The sequence below is a fragment of the Phycodurus eques genome, chromosome 1 (assembly GCF_024500275.1).
Source record: "Phycodurus eques isolate BA_2022a chromosome 1, UOR_Pequ_1.1, whole genome shotgun sequence".
NCBI lineage: Eukaryota > Metazoa > Chordata > Actinopteri > Syngnathiformes > Syngnathidae > Phycodurus > Phycodurus eques.
The window spans coordinates 22,419,648-22,440,329 of record NC_084525.1 but is presented as its reverse complement, the minus strand read 5'-3'; the positions used below and the strand labels follow the sequence as shown (position 1 = coordinate 22,440,329).

General features: G+C 41.8%; 1 protein-coding gene across 1 annotated transcript in view; it reads right to left on the bottom strand.

The window, feature by feature from the left end:
• Window positions 1–8,969: 8,969 nt before the first annotated feature.
• The window catches only part of LOC133413968 (cilia- and flagella-associated protein 47-like), a 72,175-nt gene continuing 60,462 nt past the window's right edge, over window positions 8,970–20,682 (bottom strand). The window contains exons 59-67 of the mRNA XM_061698937.1: window positions 19,575–19,679; window positions 19,242–19,398; window positions 19,055–19,138; window positions 18,040–18,166; window positions 17,102–17,280; window positions 13,479–13,638; window positions 12,151–12,312; window positions 10,306–10,474; window positions 8,970–10,205 (exon numbers count right to left, since the gene is read on the bottom strand). Coding sequence (XP_061554921.1) covers window positions 10,029–10,205; window positions 10,306–10,474; window positions 12,151–12,312; window positions 13,479–13,638; window positions 17,102–17,280; window positions 18,040–18,166; window positions 19,055–19,138; window positions 19,242–19,398; window positions 19,575–19,679 — 1,320 coding nt within the window. The 3' untranslated portion in view covers window positions 8,970–10,028. The remainder of the gene's footprint in view (window positions 10,206–10,305; window positions 10,475–12,150; window positions 12,313–13,478; window positions 13,639–17,101; window positions 17,281–18,039; window positions 18,167–19,054; window positions 19,139–19,241; window positions 19,399–19,574; window positions 19,680–20,682) is intronic.

The following is a 20,682-nucleotide window of genomic DNA, read 5'->3' as shown; positions in this document are numbered from 1 at the left end:
ACATTGGAAAACAGATATTTGGATATAGTAGTGGGTGGTAACGAAATACAGATAATTCAATACTGTACAATTTTTTTCAAGCATCTGTACATAACTGTAGTATTTATTTTTCCAACAACGTTGTTTTACTCCTAACATTTGAAAACATATGTACAACCCCAATTCCAATGAAGTTGGGACGTTGTGTTAAACAGAAATAAAAACAGAATACAGTGATTTGCAAATCATGTTCAACCTGTATTTAATTGAATACACGGCAAAGACAATATATTTAATGTTCAAACTGACAAACTTGATTGTTTTTAGCACATAATCATTAACTTAAAATTTTATGGCTGCAACATGTTCCAAAAAAGCTGGGACAGGTGCCAAAAAAGACTGAGAAAGTTGAGGAATGCTCATCAAACACCTGTTTGGAACATCCCACAGGGGAACAGGCTAATTGGGAACAGGTGGGTGCCATGATTGGGTATAAAAGGGGCTTCCCTGAATTGCTCAGTCATTCACAAGCAAAGATGGGGCGAGGTTCAGCTCTTTGTGAACAAGTGTATGAGAAAATACTCGAACACTTTAAGGACAATGTTCCTCGACGTACAATTGCAAGGAATTTTGGCATTTCATCATCTACGGTCCATAATATCATCAAGAGGTTCAGAGAATCTGGAGAAATCACTGCATGTAAGGGGCAAGGCCGAAAACCAACATTGAATGCCCGTGACCTTCGATCTCTCAGGCGGCACGGCATCAAAAACCGACATCAATGTGTAAAGGATATCACCACACGGGCTCAGGAACACTTCAGAAAGCCAATGTCAGTAAATACAGTTCGGCGCTACATCCGTAAGTGCAACTTAAAACTCTACTATGCAAACCAAAAGCCATTTAAAAACAACATCCAGAAACGCCGACGGCTTCTCTGGGCCCGAGCTCATCTAAGACGGACTGATGCAAAGTGGAAAAGTGTTCTGTGGTCCGACGAGTCCACGTTTCAAATTGTTTTTTCGAAATTTTGGACGTCGTGTCCTCCGGCCCAAAGAGGAAAAGAACCATCCGGACCGTTATGGACACAAAGTACAAAAGCCAGCATCTGTGATGGTATGGGGCTGTGTTAGTGCCAATGGCATGGGTAACTTACACATCTGCGAAGGCACCATTAATGCCGAAAGCTACATACAGGTTTTGGAGAAACATATGCTGCCATCCAAGCAACGTCTTTTTCATGGACGCCTCTGCTTATTTCAGCAAGACAATGCCAAACCACATTCTGCACGTGTTACAACAGGGTGGCTTCGTAGTAAAAGAGTGTGGGTACTAGACTGGCCTGCCTGCAGTCCAGACCTGTCTCCCATTGAAAATGTGGGGCGCATTACGAAGCGTGAAATACGACAACGGAGACCCCGTACTGTTGAACAGCTGAAGCTGTACATCAAGCAAGAATGGGAAAGAATTCCACCTACAAAGCTTCCATAATTGGTGTACTCTGTTCCCATATGTTTATTGAACGTTGTTCAAAGAAAAGGTGATGTAACACAGTGGTAAACATAACCCTGTCCCAGCTTTTTTGGAATGTGTTGCAGCCATAAAATTCCAAGTTAATGATTTGTATCTGTTTTTATTTGTTTAACACAGCGTCCCAACTTCATTGGAATTGGGGTTGTACATAGTGGTGGCAGGTAATAAAATACAAATATTTGGTTACCGTAGTTAAGGAGCTTTTTCTCAGGTACCTTAAAGATGCAGTATGCTGTTGTCAAACTGCTAGCAAGTTTTGAATGTAGCCTCACTCACTCCCCACCCTGCCCCCTCGCGTCTCTGCCCAAAGAAATGACCCCAACTCACTCAAATATCCAGGAAGGGACCAGTTCGCTGCGCTCGCCTGGCTGAGTGCACCTCAGTCGGCCGCAAGCATGCAATGTTGAACGATATGTTACTGGTCTAGGGTTGTATTTTTTGGGAATGTAAAACTAATTAAAAATATTAGAGAGGTGATCAATTTACTTGACAACTCGGTGAGAACGGTGACGTGACGTGCACAGTGGTTTTCCAAGCTCATCTATGCAGCCGTCCAGGTATAGCACACCAGACTTACTGAATATCTGTTCCTTGATTTGTCTTAAGAAAGAGAGCTGTCCAATTCCTTCTTTTATAACTTTTGTTGCTAACCAGATGTAAATAATCCAGACAAGAAACTATAATATTCTCGATCACACCTCCTGTCTCAAAAAATCTGATAGGGATTTTTCCAAAGTTATTTTTTCTGGCTACTTACGGTATGCTTTACTCTCATGGTGTTTTACTTCAATCGGTTTGACAGTTTAGTTATTTAGTTCTTTGGCCCTAATGGAGAACTAGGGTTGATTTGAGAGCTATAATAATGAGCCATGGGGAGAAATAGACAAGCAACATGGAGGTGATGGCAGGAAGGTGAAATATAGAATATACTGTACTTCATGTGGCTTGGTGGAATGGGTTTCAAAGGCCGAGCAGATGCATCCAAACCATACATCACAAGTGCAATCCAAAGTGTCAGATGCAGTGGTGTAAAGAACGCCGCAACTGGACTCGAGACAAGTCTGACTTGCATTGTGCCAGGTTTTGAAATGTTTGCAGATTTATTAAAACAGAAAAACTGAAATATCACACATCCGTAAGTATTCAGACCCTTTGCTGTGACACTCATATATTTAACTCGGGTGCTGTCCATTTCTTCTGATCATCCTTAAGATGGTTCCACACCTTCATTAGAGTCCAGCTGTGTTTGATTATACTGATTGGACTTGATTAGGAAAGCCACACACCTGTCTATGTCAGCCCTTACAGCTCACAGTGCATGTCAGAGCAAATGAGAATCATGAGGTCAAATGAACTGCCTGAAGAGCTCAGAGACAGAATTGTGGCAAGGCACAGATCTGGCCAAGATTACCAAAAAACATTATGCTGCACTTTAGGTTCCGAAGACCACAGTGGCCTCCATAATCCTTAAATGGAAGACGTTTGGGACGATCCGAACCCTTCCTGGAGCAATTGGGGGAGAAGAGCCTTGGTGAGAGAGGTAAAGAAGAACCCAAAGAGTAAGATCAGATCTGAGCTCCAGAGATGCAGTCGGGAGATGGGAGAAAGTTCTAGAAAGTCAACCGTCACTGCAGCCCTCCACCAGTTGGGGCTTTATAGCAGAGTGGCCCGACGGAAACCTCTCCTCAGTGCAAGACACATGAAAGCCAGCATGGAGTTTGCTAAAAAAAAAAAAAAAAACACCTGAAGGACTCCAAGATGATGAGAAATAAAATTCTCTGGTCTGATGAGACCAAGATAGAACTTTTTGTTCTTAATTCTATGCGGTATGTGTGGCGAAAACCAGGCACTGGTCATTTCCTGTCCAATACAGTCCCAACAGTGAAGCATGGTGGTGGCTGCATCATGCTGTGGGGGTGTTTTTCAGGTGCAGGGACAGGACGACTGGTTGCAATCGAAGTAAAGATGAATGCGGCCAAGTACAGGGATATCCTGGACGAAAACCTTCTCCAGAGTGCTCAGAACCCCAGATTGGGTCGAAGGTTCACCTTAAAAAAAAGACAATGACCCTAAGCACACAGCTAAAATACCCAAGGAGTGGCTTCAGAACAACACTGTGACTGTTTTTGAATGGCCCAGCCAGAGCCCTGACTTAAACCCAATTGAGCATCTCTGGAAAGACCTGAAAATGGCTGTCCACCAACGTTCACCAGCCAACCTGGCAGAACTGGAGAGGATCTGCAAGGAAGAATGGCAGATGATCCCCAAATCCAGGTGTGAAGAACTTGTTGCATCATTCCCAAAAAGAGGGTGCTTCTACTAAATACTGAGCAAAGGGTCTGAATACTTATGGCTGTGTTCAGTTTTTCTTTAAAAAAATCTGCAAAAATTTCAACAATTCCGTTTTTTAAAATGACTTTAGCAAATGGCTGCAATATAACAAAGAGTGAAAAATGTAAGGGGGTCTGAATACTTTCCGTACCCACTGTATGCATAGTATAAATAAAATGACATCTATTACAAGTTTTGAAAATGACAAAAAAAAAAAATTAGATTTTTTTTTTGGGTTAAATTTTGGACTTTCCAACTATTTGTTGAACTTTTAAAGGGGTAGTAAAAAACAAACAAACAAAAAACAAAAATCACTTTTTGCAAATTGTCATTTTTGTTTAAGCTGTCTTTATGACCTGACAGAAGTACATAAGTAGTATAATCTGTGGGGGGGAGGAAATCAGTCCTCTCTGGCTGCATCTTGTACCTCTCATTAGATTTTCAGCACCCGAGGACAACCAACCACTAAGACAGAAGGCGTGACTGTCAAGGTGTATCCATTGGAACCCGGATTCATAAATGCCTCAAAGTTTGAAGAAATTCAATTTACAAACCACAGACCAAACAAAAATATTGCCCGATGGTCGAACCTAGTTGCAGTGGCCGAATATTTCATTCATCCCTCTTGTGCCGGGTGGTGCAGCCGTTGCGGTTGGGGGGGGGGGGCTCGCTCTCAGCCACTCCAGCGTTGTGGTCAGTCGATACTTTATTTAGTGTGTCATTATGTGCCTTTTCTGTGGGGTTTTTTTTTGCCTTTATTTTCATGTTTAGTTAGCTGAATATGGATCCAAGAAAAGCTAGGGACAAACGTGGCAAAAGACTATTTGTGAGAAGTATATCAAGGGGTCAAGGCGACCGGCTGTCACCTCCCATTGACAAATACATTCTGAAAGGACATATACATTCGCCCACCTCCCATACCAAACTCTCCGCAAACTTTGAAGTGTACCTGAGAAACATAATTGATTTCATTGGATCTCATTAACTTGTTCAATTTTGTCATTTTTACTGACAGATCCACTTTTTACGGGCTCAACTGGGACACATACAGCAAGCTTTTCTGCTGATTATCGCTAAATTTCTTTTTAACTGTCTTGCACAGTTTTCATGCTAAGGCATGCAAACTGGAATCTGTCAAATCATCAAACTAAAAAAAAAAAGCTTAGCTTGCTATTATTTTTCCGAGCGAGTAATCACCTTTTGATCGCAAAATAGTGGGAGAAGACAATGACGGTCCCGCAGCAGGAATAAATACATTCAATAAGGTTATTAGTATTAGTATTCATAAAGTTGGCTCCTTTCTATGGAATTTCCTTTCCTGAAATTGCCACTTAAACTTGTTATATCGACACTATAAAGACAAGCTACAGTACATGAGCAATGAGCGACACTGACACAGCACTATGTGACCACAGACAAGCTACTGCAAAGTATTCATGGGGACTTGTCTCGACAAAACATTGGGCAGTCTAAATAAAAACAAATCGTACTTTTACTGTAATGATCAGTGTTACAAGACAAAGTTATAGGAAATCAAATAAAATGCATTACAATTTTAATTAGTGGTATTATATTTAGGGGAGGTGGCACGGTGACCGCCTGGTTAGAGCGTCAGCCTCACAGTTCTGAGGACCCGGGTTCAATCCCCGGCCCTACTGTGTGGAGTTTGCATGTTCTCCCCGTGCCTGCGTGGGTTTTCTCCGGGCACTCCGGTTTCCTCCCACATCCCAAAATCATGCATAAATTTGGAGACTCTAAATTGCCCGTAGGTGTGACTGTGAGTGCAAATGGTTGGTTGTTCGTATGTGCCCTGCGATTGGCCGGCAACCAGTTCAGGGTGTACCACGCCTCCTGCCCGATGACAGCTGGGATGGGCTCCAGCACGCCCGCGACCCTAGTGAGAAGTGGCTCAGAAAATGGATGGATGGACGGATGGATATATTTAGGGGTGGGAACACAATTTAGGAGCACCCAAAAAAAGGGGGATCTAAAGAGGCCCATGATCGTTATTCAAATGCAATTCTGTCAACCCTTATCATTGCAAAGGTACTGTACTTTTATGTGTGTAATGGCTTGGTTTGGCAATTTATTAGGGAATGAAAATTTGGCCGACTGCTCCTCATCAGGAATCCTTTGTGAAGTTGTGGTCTATGAAGGAGGCACTGGGGGAAAAAAACACGGATTACTTATTCATTGGCGGTGTGGTTGTGATTAAGCTCTATGAACCTCTTCCATCTTTTATTACAGATGAGGTGGCTCGGACATCTGTTTCGGATGCCTCCCTGGTGAGGTGTTCCGGGCTCGTCCTACCGGGAGGAGGCCCTGGGGATGACCAAGTACACACTGGACACGATATCTCCCGGTGAGCCAGGCAACACGACAGGATCCTCCGGGAAGAGCTGGATGAAGTGGCTGGGGAGAGGGAAGTGTGGGCTTCCCTGCTGTAGTTGCTGCCCCCACGACCCAACCCCGGGTAAGCAGAACAAAATGCATGGATGGTCAAATTTCTGTTACAAATCAAAAGAAAATGTCATTTTAAAAAGTGATATATCCAACTGAAACAATGTCCTTGCACAAGTCTGCACACCCTCTTGTAACTGGAATGTGCCTGTGTTCAGAATTAACTAGTCACATTCAAACTCATGTCAAAGGGGAATCAGCAGTGCCACTGATTTTCCCCAAATGAAGTTCAGCTGTTCTAGTGAACGTTCCCTGACTTTTTTTTCTCGCAAAAGGCTGAAGATTATGTGCTAACACTGATGCTATTGTTCATAATTGTTCATAACTGTTCATAATTCTTCCCACCCTGACTAAGCCCCTTTGTGAAATTGTCCAGTATTTGCGGTCAGCTGGGCAGACATGACCCACATGTAGAAGCAATGTCAGAGATTAATCCACACCGGGAATATAAGGATGGAGAAAACAAGCAAATGTTAGGATGGTGGCAGGAGAACAAAGAAAGAACAATATTGAGGGGAATGTCAAATATAGGTGGTACTGGAGTGAAATAGTTAAAGGCTGATGTCAGAACAAAGAAAGGAAGGGAAGATGGCGTGCTTTTATTTTGCATATTTGTTGGGTATGGTTGGGTATGCAGGCAAGGGAACGTATGACCACCCAACCCACCAGTAGGTGTGTTGCCATAGCAACAGATGAGCCATGCTAACAGGAAATTAGCGGATGTTCTAATGGCTGAATTAATCAGAAAATATGACAATTAAATAAAATCAAGATATTAAGCCAACCAAGTGAAATCAGGCCAAAGAAACAAAAACAAAACAACGCAGCTGATTTAAACTCACACATTTTTTAGTTTCACTTGAAAAGTCCAAATACAGTGGTATCTTTGGATTGCTATTGAAACTAATTTTAAATTCAATTTTCAAACCACACATGCATATGCGTATTTATGCATATACAAGACTCATCTTTTCTCAGCTTTCACGTGTGCCAAAAGGTTCAGACACGCTTCAGTGAGTTGCTGCTGCGAATGCGTGTGTGTGTGTGTGTCTGTGTGTCTAAGTCGAGGGATAGAGCTGGAATTCTAGCAGCGGGATATGAAATATGCTAATGAACTGAAGTAATAATCAGCTATCATCTCTCTCTGTCGCTCACATCACACACACTCTGTTTGCATGCCACCTGGAGCTGCATCACCAGTTCATTTTATGGAGAATCCAACAGGGCCAAGTTCATTGGAGATGTTTGGAGTGACGTCACGCACAGGATGATGAGGTCAAATTTGCTGTTCCTTTTCAGTTTTCTACCAGTGATAATAGGGTAAAACATCAAACGCAACATAGTATTTTGGATCGTTGCACATTTTAAGGACACAAGATAGCTGAGGTCAAATGTCAACCCAGTATGCGTACATACATGTCTACTGCTGTCACACAATTTTTATCTTCAACCTTCAATGAACCCCCCCCAGACACACACACACACTCAAGTAGGATAATTTAATAATGGAAGATGAGTTTTCAGAACATGTTCACAGTCTTTCTCAAGGTTGTCCCGGGTATAATTTATAAGCCCCCAAGTTAAGCGACATGATTTAGGATCCATCCATCCATTTTCTGAGCCGCTTCTCCTCACTAGGGTCACGGTATGCTGGAGCCTATCCCGGCTAACTGCGGGCAGGAGGCAAGGTACACCCTGAACTGGTCGCCAGCCAATCGCAGGGCACATAAACACCCATTCGCAATCACATTCACACCTACGGGCAATTTAGAATACTCAATTAACCTACCCTGCAAGCTTTTGGGATGTGGGAGGAAAACGCAGTACCCAGAGAAAACCCACACGGGTACGGGGAGAACATGCAAACTCCACACGGGCGAGGCCGGATTTGAACCCGGGTCCTCAGAGCTGCGAGGCAGATGTGCTTACCAGTCATCATCCGTGCCGTCTGATTTAGGATCATGACTGTTATCTAACATAGAAGGAATAAACTATAGACTATAACTATAACTTTGAATTCCTGCTCATTATAGCTGATTTTGTAAAACCTCAAATTTCTTTTTAACGAAGTGCAATCACTGAGAGTGAGTCACTTTAAGGAATATTAAATTGAAGCAGTCATACCAAAATGACACACTTGCAATATGGAAAGATGTACCACAAAAAAAAAAAAAAAAGGCAGCTTTCCCCATCCATCCATCCATTTTCTGAGCCGCTTCTCCTCACTAGGGTCGCGGGCGTGCTGGAGCCTATCCCAGCTGTCATCGGGCAGGAGCCGGGGTACATCCTGAACTGGTTGCCAGCCAATCGCAGGGCACATAGAAACAAACAACCATTCGCACTCACAGTCATGCCTACGGGCAATTTAGTGTCTTCAATTAGTGCATGTTTTGGGGATGTGGGAGGAAACCAGAGTGCCCGGAGAAAACCCACGCAGGCACGGGGAGAACATGCAAACTCCACATAGGCGGGGCCGGGGATTGAACCCGGGTCCTCAGAACTGTGAGGCTGACGCTCTAACCAGTTGGCCACCGTGCCGCCGGCAGCTTTGCCATATAGCCTAATCCAGTGTCAAGTGGGCATGACCAGCCAAATCAGAACATAATTGACATAAATAACAAGAAGTTGGTGTTCTTCCTTTTTGTTTTAATGCAGAATAAGAAAAGTACATTTGGAAAATATTTATTTAATGAAGTATCATTTTCAAGAACAAACTAAGAATCTCAGAAGAAGAAAAAAACAGTAATTTTCTGCAGTTTATCATCTACATGTGTGCATTATACCTGATCACAGTGACTGTATATAAAGGCTCAAAACTTTAGTCACAGGTATTTTGGAACTAGAAAATATTGTATCACACTTTAAAATGTAATCAAGTTAAACTCTAGGAATTATTATCAAGTACATGATAATTCTCAAAACCTAAATTGACTTCTAACCGTACAAAGTGGAAAACTATTTCAAGAAAGAAAGTGATCACCTGCTCTGTAAATGTACAGTGGTGCCTTGAGATACGAGTGACCCGACTTACAAGCTTTTTGAAATATGAGCCATCGTCCGCCTGAATCTTTGCTTTGACGTGCAAGTGCAAATTTTATACAAATTTGAACAGAGGGAGCAGCACAATTGAAGAATTAAATCATTATGCAAAAAGTCATTATTCTTTACATGCTATTTAATTGTTATTTTTGTACGGTTTTATAAAACGTAAGCTGCTGCGCCCACGACCCGACCCCGAACAAGCAGAAGAAGATGAATGAATGGATACATGGAATAATATGTGCTATTTTCCTTCTTAAACACATTACAAAGATTTTTGTTGTGTTTTTTTTGAGAAGGTTGGAACGCATTAATGACACTTCAATTTGAATTTATTTCAATGGAGAAAGATGATTAGAGATAAGAGTGTTTTTTGAGTTACGAGCATAGTCACAGAACGGATTAAACTCATATCTCAAGGCACCGCTGTATAACCTTTATACATTAAACTTACATTAAAAGTTCATTGCATGAATTTTAGGATTCCACCAAAGCGAAAGTTGTCGTCTTTGGAAATATAGAACTCTTAATCCAACACATACAGTATGTAACTGCAGGATTGTTACAGTATTTTGTCACTCTCAGATTTCATCCCGCAGTCTGGATTGAAGCCCCTAGCGGGCCGGTTTTGATCAGTCGGCCGTATGTTTGACATGCCTGCATGAAAGGAAGGACGAGATTAGGAGTTATCTGCGAGCGTTCAGCGGTGATGAATTTGCCAGGGCCGGAATACGAAGATTCCGTGCTACAAAGTTGGGATGCTGTTCACTGGTGGGTCGGAGTGCTGAAGCATTGTTGGGGGATGATGCAAAGAGGGGAGGTGTTACACCTCTGACATCATACATCCACTGCATGCCTGATGCCTGAGGTAATGATTGGTCAGTTATCAATCATGCAACTTCTATAGAGCTATGAAATCACATATATATTGTATAGTGTGTGGTAAATCCCGCTTTGGAATACCTGGATGGTAAGTCTTGCGTTGTGTCTCTTATTTTTGACGGTGGGGGTGAAAAACACATTGATGAGGGCGCCGCTGGAATCGACAGGTGGCAACATTCCGGAGGTCGGAGTTACAGCAAACTCATTGGTGGTGCCCGGCTGGAACGCTGCGGTAAACGGCTCGGGCCTCCTGAGAATTTTGAATTGGAATATTTTCAGTGAAATTAGACAGACAGATGGTCAGACAAATTGAAAGTCTGTTCAGTTTCGGCTTGTAATGTTACCCCATCAACCCCAGCATATTTATTCTTCCATGATTAGCTGAAAGGAACAAAAGGCTTAAGGCCTTGTCACACTGCACTTGGCAAGGCATCTGACGCCCTCGATTTTCCCATTCATTGTGTGTGCATCAAAGCAGATGGCGTCTGACTGCGTCATGGGATAGAAACAATTTCTATTCTGAACCGTTGACGCAGTGACGTCAAAAAGCTGGTGGAGTGATTTCTCAGTGCTATTTGGCGGACTTGTACTGTAAACGGCAAGGGGGAAATGGAGGACGGCATAATGTTTGCGGTGTCCCACTATCCCGAACTTTGGGCTGACAGAAAAATGATATACCGAGACGTCTCTGCCGGAGGCTTTCAAACTCCCGAAGCGCTCTTCTTGGAACTAGAAAGCACACAAAACGAGTTTAAACGTAGCGATCCTGCTGTGAAACTAGTATGGGATATTCCCATTCCCTTTGTGTTGCTGCTGTGTCACCTCCTCCTCCTCCTTAAATTAAACATAGTTAGGACTTTCTTTTCCAACAATGACAAATACATATTGCCAAGTTGCAGTCCAGTCAGCAGGGAAAGCTTCCCGACTGTCTGTCACCACTTCCAAATATGGGACGGTCGCACCCCCGTTGCTGTCGTCGATGCGCTTTGACGCAGGGGCCTTCACACTGAGCGAGTGCAGCATGAAAGGCCTTTATATCGCAATCTCTCAACGTTTCCTTAGGACACTGCTAATTAAAATGGCTTTTATGGGAAAAGGTGTATTACGCTCGAAGATAATATGTCAGAACCTTTGGGGATCCTCCTTCTCATAAGCGATCACCAACCTTTTGGTTTCCAAGGGTTACTATATTAATACACATTTCTGAAATAACAAATGTACCCAAATTGCCCTTAATTATGTTATTATTGATCATTAATTATATTAATCTATGTGAAGAATGTCAATTATTTCTCACAATAATTATCAACAATGATTTAACAGGGTAGGAAACAGATAGATATCAATATGCAACACTACTTCCATAAATCTCTGCAAGTGTTTACATTTTCAAATGATCCCTTCTACAACATTCCTGGGAAATCACAATGTTCCATGTCCCTGGTGAGCTATTTTTAGAGCAGGCCCACATCCTTTGGGGCACCCATGGAGGTGACCCATGCTTAATACTGGCCAGGGAAAACAATGTAAAAAAGATAACACAAGAGTGACTTTCCTAGACAGGTTAGGATATGCGTGACAAAGAACTGTTCAACTACAGATCATTCAAGTTCTGAGGGTCTTCTGTAATCGGGGTTGTAAACAGTCAACTTGGCACTTTGAAAAACACTGAACTAGAGTTGTTTTTTAATCAAATCAAATAGCTCATCAGTAAGGACCTGGGCTCGCACTGCGGACAAGAACGTGGCAACTAGATTAGCTGTTGGAGAGACGCTTCAGTCTGCTTTCTTTGCCCTTTAGCAAAGCACTGAGTACCCACACCTCTTCCCAACGACCCCCAGACCCCCGACGTTACATAAAAAGGCCGCAATTGAAAACAGATACAGTGTGGCAAACATTTCTCTCAGTAGAAGCAAACATACACACCGAGTGGTGCTGGTCAAGTAGAAGCCCAGTGCAGATGTTTTACCAAACTCAGTCACGTCTGTGTCAATGACATCATCAACCCGGGGCTCCGTGGCGATGACATCGAGGGAAAACTCCCACATTTGTCCGGACACATGCTGTACCACTAGAATTGCTGAGCACCTGTGACACACACACGCACACACACCCGCGTACGTACATCTTGTGTTGATACTCAAATTCAGTTTTCAACATTTTCATTTTATAATGCCTCGGCCTCTCATGACAAGCAGATACTGAGGATGCTAGTGTGTGTCTGTGTGTGTGTTGGAGTGGTGTTAGTTGGGGAATGGGGGCAGTGTTGCACCACCCCCCACATCATTTTCTCACGGAGAGGACTCACTGCAAGGTGTCGACTTTGCCAGGGTACGACACATTAATGGGCCTGCAGATTAAGATTGAGCCCGATGAATGCATTCTCTCAGCAGGAAGCCAAATGCAATGCACAAGACAAACAGGAACTGGGCATTTGGGGAAGTAATAATGTCATTTGCAGTTAAATGCTTCAAGCATCTGTGTCAAACTCAAGGCCTGGGGGCCAGATGCGGCCCGCCACATCATTTTATGTGGCCCGCGAAAGCAAATCATGCTCGTCCACCTCCTGTGATTTTTGTTAAAAAATTGTTTTTTTAATTCTGTTGAATTGTGTCACTACTTATCTTGGCCTCCTGGATGTAATTGAAAAACATACTTATTTTATCATTATTTGTTTTGTTTTGTTTTTTTTTCAATCAAAATGTAATTAATTGGGTTTAATTATTTACAAAGCCAATTATTAACTTTTATGGTGTTTTTCCTGAGGCCAAAGGAAAGGCTATTGATTTTTTTTCCAAGGCTCAGCGACCTAGGACGCTTGTAGTACAGGTCATCAAAAGGGTCTTCAATGAACGCAACATAGTGTGGGAGGAAGCAGGCGTATCCAGAAAGAACCCACGCAAGGCGTAGCGCATGCAGGCCGTTGCTAATTAATGCAGACGAGACAGTTTTACTCAGCATGTCATCTGTTATTTACAAAGCAGGAGGATAAACTGATTGCACACCCCCACTCCTGTTGTGCGTCTGTATCATGACAATTTTTATCTGACTTCATATTTGCTTCCTCACAAGGGGGTGCAACATTTGCTATCTTTCTTCACATATTGGAGGTGTTGATCCATATGAAAATGAGTGATGATGTGTCAGGCTGTGAGCATATATGAAACTCCATGCTTATGTATGTCTGCATCAAAGGTGCACATGGGTGCCTCCTGTCTATACGCATAAAGCTTTGTCTGATTTTGTGCGAGCACCTGCATTGCTTGACCGGATTGTGGATCAGATTGATGGTGAGCGTTGCAATGCCAGTCTCGCGGTCCCTCCTCCCTCCTTCGATTGAGGCAGTCAGGCAGTCCTCAATTTCACTTTCATAGCACACCTCACATTGGAAGTCTTCCACAAGCACATTGGACACTGGAAAAGTCAATCAAAAAAACAGGTTGGGCAGCTCTTAACACCCGCAGAAGGATGGTGAGCCAAAAACACGAGATGGCTCATTTATAATAAAACAAGACCACTTATAGAGAGTGTAGCCCTATACCAAGCCTTACACATTCGTCAACTGCAAATGAATGAGTAAACAGCAACAATCTTGGATTTCAATAGACCTTTTTTATAATGTTTTTAAACACTAGGAAACAGGTTACTTCCAGGTGGCAGAACATGATTGACGCTGATCTGAACTAAAAATGATGGCAAAAACTTGCATTGTGTTTGGGGTTGTTGTTAGATATATTTTAGTAGTTATCATTTATTTGCTTAGCTTGCATTAGTATTTTGCATTAGTAGCTTGCATTAGTATTTTGCATTAGTATTATGGACAATATTTAGATAGAAAGATGTCTCGCCTTCAAGAAGATGACTCAGCAACATTTGATGGAAGGGCGCCTTGACCAAGGACGTGATCGGATGTGGTCGGGGACGGGACAGGTGTCGTCTGGTCCTATGTTTTGTGTTGTGTCTTAATGCTTAGAACATTATGTCTTGTAGAACCCTCCTATTTTCAAATAAATGTAGGCGCGACGGGGGAGATTGTTTAGAGCGTGTTGAGAGGCTGTAACCTGAACAATCTCCCATGCGCCCTCCTCATGAGTAAAATGACCAACGTCTTCATTCCTTTTGTGTTTATTCATGATAATGTTTGGTAAGATAAATCCAACATTGTACTGACAGATATTCCTCAAACGGTTTAGTTTTTTTCAGATTCCTTCAAAAGAAAATGAAAACGTAATCCAGCGGAACTTGTGAGTAAGGAGGATAAATCGAGCAGATGTCGTAAAAATTTGTGCAGAGAAGATCGCAAGTATCCTCTTCAAATGGACAGACTTGGAACCATCATTGGGTTTGTGGAAGGCATTTTCTCACAGCATAAAATGCTTGGTTGGGTGGTATTTGAGTAATTTGCGATATGCGGAACATCACGTGACCAAACCCGGAAAACACGTTAGCGGACTTCCTGTGTATGCTGCAATAACTGGTTGATCACATGATGAAGTTTGAAGCCAAACTTATTAAAATTCCGTTTTCTTTATGGCTGGTGTCTTCGGATCAAAGTTGAATACATGAATATCATGTATATATACAAATATGTCTTAATATACGTAAACATGAACAAAAGCTAAACAACAAATATTGGCATCTTTGGAGGCTCTGTGGTGACATCTCGTGTTTAAATTTTTTTTTATTATAGATGTTAAAAGTCCCTATGTGTGCTATGTTCCAGACTCCTGCTATAGGGTTCCACCATTTAACCGTGTTGAAATGAAGTGCTTACACAGGTTTTTCCAAATGCTACCTATTTAGCAAAAACCAAAACCTAAAACCTATTTCGCAAAACAAAATTGCGAGTCTACTATCAAGCACGCTATCCATTTCACTGTCAAAAGTGCATGTCTGTGCCATTAATCCGAGTAAGAGAATTATGTAAAAGGAGTTTCACCTACAACCCCAATTCCAATGAAGTTGGGACGTTGTGTTAGAAATAAATACAAGCAGAATATAATGATTTGCAAATCATGTTCGACCTATATTTAATTGAATACATTAGAAATACAAGATATTTAATGTTCAAACTGATTAACTTTTTTGTTTTTAGCAAATAATCATTAACTTAGAATTTTATGGCTGCAACCCTTTCCAAAAAAGATGGGACAGGTGGCAAAAAAGACTGACAGTTGAGGAATGCTCGTCAAACACCTGTTCGGAACATCCCACAGGTGGTTTAACACAAAGTCCCAACTTCATTGGAATTGGAGTTGTAGAACCAGAATCATCTGGATACAAGGAAACAAATTGTTAGATCCATTTATCCATTTTCTGAGCCGCTTATCCTCACAAGGGTCGCGGAAATGCTGGAGACTATCCCAGCTATCATCGGGCAGGAGGCGGGGCACACCCTGAACTGGTTGCCAGCCAATCGCAGGGCACATAGAAACAAACAACCATTCGCACTCACATTCACACCTACAGGCAATTTAGAGTCTTCAATTAACCTACCATGCATGTTTTTGGGATGTGTGAGGAAACCGGAGTGCCCGGAGAAAACCCACAAAGGCACGGGGAGAACATGCAAACTCCACACAGGCGGGGCCGGGAATTGAACCCCAGCCCTCAGAACTGTGAGGCAGATGCGCTAACCAAATCATACACAAATTACAATTTGATCAACAACTGTTGCAACTTCTTAAACATCTAACCTACAATTCCATTGTAACACGCTGGCAATTTTTTTGTCTCGAGTTTGTTGTCACATTTCTGTCTGGCCAATTATATATTACTCGTGCACTCACTGTAGTAGTCTCGCCACGCTGAACTATTTGCATATCTGTTGTTGACCAATACTGGCCACTCATGCCAGAGTAACATCTGCTCCATTTGCACATTGACTGAGGAGTATCTGCAACATTTGCACAATCAACATTGTCCCAGATTATCGCACTACTCGCTTGAAGTCTCGGCACCCTTTGCACAATGGTCATTGCACCGGACTATTGCAATATTAGTAATTCGAAATGATCTAAGTGCTAGAAGATTCTGCATCTTTTTGCACAATTGTCAAAAAAAAAAAACTGTACCGGCATTACCAGATAACTAGAAACCCTTTATTGCTCAGTGACTGTTTTTTTTTGTCAACGTCTTTATGTCTCAAAAGTGTTCTCTGTCAATTGACTGTCTGTTGTGGTACTAGAGCGGCTCCAATTACCGGAGACACATTCCTTGTGTGTTTTATGGACATACAAATAAAGATGATTCTGATTGAAACAAGTTACAGTAAATGGGATTCTCCATGTTTTGAAAAAATTGCTCCCCAATCTTACTCTAGATCCGACTCTAGATGAAACTATCCAGCTTTTGACCCTGTACACACAACACTAATTTCATTCAACGCATTTTTATGTGAACATCATTGAAAGAATATGTACATGTAAAAAAGGCAGGTTATTATATTACAATTTTAAGACTGAAAGTTGCACAGGAATACACAAACAAGTAATGCCACTGGACATCTCGTGTAATCATGTCACTTTTTCATTTTTGCTTCCTCTTATGAGGACTAATTGGCAAAAAAAATAACAACCCTATGAAGCCTTCATCGGGGGCTTTAAGAAGAGATATGATCTGACGGGATATTTTACACTGAATTTTAATCTTCATCACTAACCAATAAGCATTTAGTTTGGCCTGTTTGACCTTGTGCTGACCTTGAACATTGACCTTTGTGTGTTGCTGACAGAAAACCGCATTGAAGAAATTACATAATTTGCAAGACAACTTCAATCCAAAATTGACCTCCTTTGTGGAAGTAAAGCACTCACGTAATTTGTGCCAATGTTGACACTCCACAATTACAAAAAGAAAAGATCCATGCGAGTCATACCTTCATTTCCAGTTTGAGCTCCTGGCACATATCCAGTGAGCTGGACATCAAACTTCTTCTCCAGCTGGCAGCCCGCTTCACACTGGACAACGCAGAGTGGTGAGTTGTCAACAGGCGGGCTCACGGGAATCCCACAGAGAGGGTAGATCCAACAGATGGTTGACAGCTTCTTCCTTCCCCTGTTCAATCAGGAATGTAGAGCATACTTAACACTTCATTATTAGTCATTGGTAGCAAGTGAAAATAATATGAGGAGTTCAAGCGCAAAAGCCGACCATTGCCATATTGACAAAAATAGAGACACACACCTACTAGCAGACTGCCTATAACTGCATCGTTCAATGTTGTATTTCCTAACCTAACATTCTACGAGGAAACCTTCGCCGATGTTGGTCGAAAACATGGCTTGACAGGATCTTGATGATAGCAGCAACCAAGATAGCTGACTCTGTGCAATTAATATGACATGAAGGCCTAGGATTAAGAGTTAATTTAACGTTAAGGGTGAGAGCAAGAGACTGGAGTTCTAATACGATCACCTGTTATTAATTTGTATTTACAAAGCATAATACATACCATTTCGGTAAACCTGTTTACCGTAATTTCTCATGTATAATGCGCACCCATGTATAATGCGCACCCCCAAAGTTGATTTCTGGAAAACCCTTCAACCTATGTATAATTTAAAATCAGTGCTCATTTATAGTGAGCCTGTGAAACAACATATTTTTTTCTGTTTTCTTATTAAATAAAATTGAAAGAAAATAAATGAGATAATGCTGCACGCTTCAAATGACAAAGGTCAATAATATTTTCCCATCTATATTGTCTCGTTGTCACTTGCAATAACAACTTGGATAATTTTACTATTTGTGTTTAAAATTGCAAACAATGCAGAGTTCTGTATGGATGCAAGGTTGAATGAAAATACAACACACCGTTTTCCGCTTGTAATGGCGTTGAGGGGCTTCATAGAGATCAATAGCCAGGCCTGTTGGGGGTCCACAGACTTGGGCGCAAACACCACCGGCACATCCAAACTGCCCCCCTCACTTATTTGTATACCTGTGGCAACAAATTCAGATCAGACAGTTTTTCCACTTCCAATATTAACCATGGTAACCAAGCCAAATTATCTGCTCTACTTCTGATGTAGAATGTATAGAAAATGGATATAGTTTGTTTGTTTCCAGTAAAATCCTGGTCTGTACTTTCCCTGTAGAAGTTTGATCTTTTGAAAGGAAAGTCTAAAGCAAGGTCTTAGGAAACACGCAGCTGTTCTTATTATAAACTGAACAAGGAGATGTTTTTAGTGATGCAGTGTTCCACCATTGACACTGTACTTTGGAGATGAGAGAGCCTTCTTTAAGCCATTGGAAATTTTCCAGTGTGCAGAATAGTCTGCAGCAGTCAACAAAGGATGCTGAACTAGCGATTAAATGACAGGACTGAGGAAAGTCTCCGGTGGAGAACAGCATAAAACTGAACGACGAATCATATCTTGAAAAAGTCGGGTCACTCGTATCTCAAGGCACCCCGTTTGAAAAGTAAGAATTTTATTCATTCTCAGTGAATGAAAAAAACATTTTCAGAATGAGACATTTCTAACCCAAAATTTCGCTTTGACTGTCTTTTGTTGCTGTTCCCGCATTATATATTTTGGGTGCAAATTGGCAAATCATATTTGCAATCCATGGCAATTGTTGCATAGCACGCCATAGTAAAAATTTATCCTGAAATGAAACTCAAGGTTTTCTAACAAATTTGTTGGAATGTACGCATTCATGTTGAGCACTATGTAGGATCTTTTAGGATTGCATTTCTCAATGAAATTCTGACCGACAGTAGCCATTCACTCAGCAACTGACAAATGTTTGGGTTCTTTAAGTGCTCTTGATTTGAAATGAAAATTATCAGTTCCTTTGTACTGTACTGTGGAATGAGTAAACCCACCGTCTGCTTGGCTCAGCAATAGCGAGAACACATCCTTGTCAGGAGTCCCTGGGAGGCAGTCAGGAGCAGCACTTGGATCCTTATCTATTACGGATACACAAACCAAGAAGCAATGATGAGTGTGTTTGGGTTTATAGTTCTGTGGCTCAGGGGGCTGCATGTGACAGGACAATGAACGCCATGTGACCTGTAAGTTTGATCCCGAGTGTGGCTGGGCGCTCGGTGGGGTTTGTGAAGCGAATGGTGACAGACTCGCTGGAACCGAGTATGCAGGAGATGCTCAAAGGTTCCTCCCGTCTGGGCATGAGACCATTGCCGAACAACAACACACACCATTGCGGCAGCTACAGTGAAAACACACACAGCAAGCGAGAGAAAGGTGGAATGGCTCCTCTGTCATGAAGGTGATATATCAAAAAGAGCACCGGCTTAAACTAACCTTTGTAAAGGCAAAATATTTAAAATAGGGAGCAATTCATCAGTTGTTAGCATGTGTGTTATCTGTTATGTGTAAAAATACCTGAGGACAGGTAAAAGTGATTTTGGCTCCGTGGTTACACTCTCCAATAGATGATGGGGTGAAGAGGACCCCGAGTTGGGTGGCAGAGTGGGGCTCTACAGTAAGCTGAAATACACACACATCCCGGCACGCACTCGCACGCACGCACACGCACACACACACACACACACACACACACACACACACACAAGACATAACAAATCATGTGGGAAAACAAAACAACAAGTAGAGCGCACTGACCTAAATCATGCACAGACATGACCTCTGATCACTAGTACCTCGGCCATATTCTTGAGGATAAGCTCAAATTTGTTAGCAGCAAGGTACTAAAAACCAATGTACACCGATGTAACCTTGAACACATTGGGTTGAATATTATTTGTATTTATGATATTAACAAATTCTTACAAATTCTTTGCCTGCATTTACGCAGTAACGTTCAAGTAAAAAGAGAGGTTTTTTTTTGTACGGATGACAACATAAAAATGATCCTTATATTACAACCCCAATTCCAATGAAGTTGGGACGTTGTGTTAAACATAAATAAAATGCAATACAATGATTCATTGTATTCTGTTTTTATTTATGTTTAACACAACGTCCCAACTTCATTGGAATTGGGGTTGTACATTGAGAGAAAGAGAGAGAATAATAATAATGATAACAGGCAGCATGGTGTCCGAGTGGTTAGCATGTCTGCCTCACATTCAAGAGGTTTCTGGTCGCTGAACATTTTGTTTGAAAGAAATGGCACTGCTATCAAGCATTCTTAAAGCATTGGTAGAAAAACAATGTGAACGCGAAACTCTCTCTTTGCTTAATTATCCTAAGGGAAGTACATTTTATTTTCAGTAGTCCCTTGTTTATCGTGGGGGTTATAAACCCACAAGATAAACAAAAATCTGCGAAGTAGCAACCATGTATTTATTTTATACTGTAGTTTAAAGCCTTAGCTAGAACACCAACACAAAATATGTACGTGAGGTGCAGGTATTATTTTTGTCCAATTGGGGTCGCCATCCTCACATTATACACTGTACTATCTGTGACTTTGAATGTGTTTTGTTTTTAAAGGCAGGGCCTGGATTGCTAAAATGTTAAGAGATGT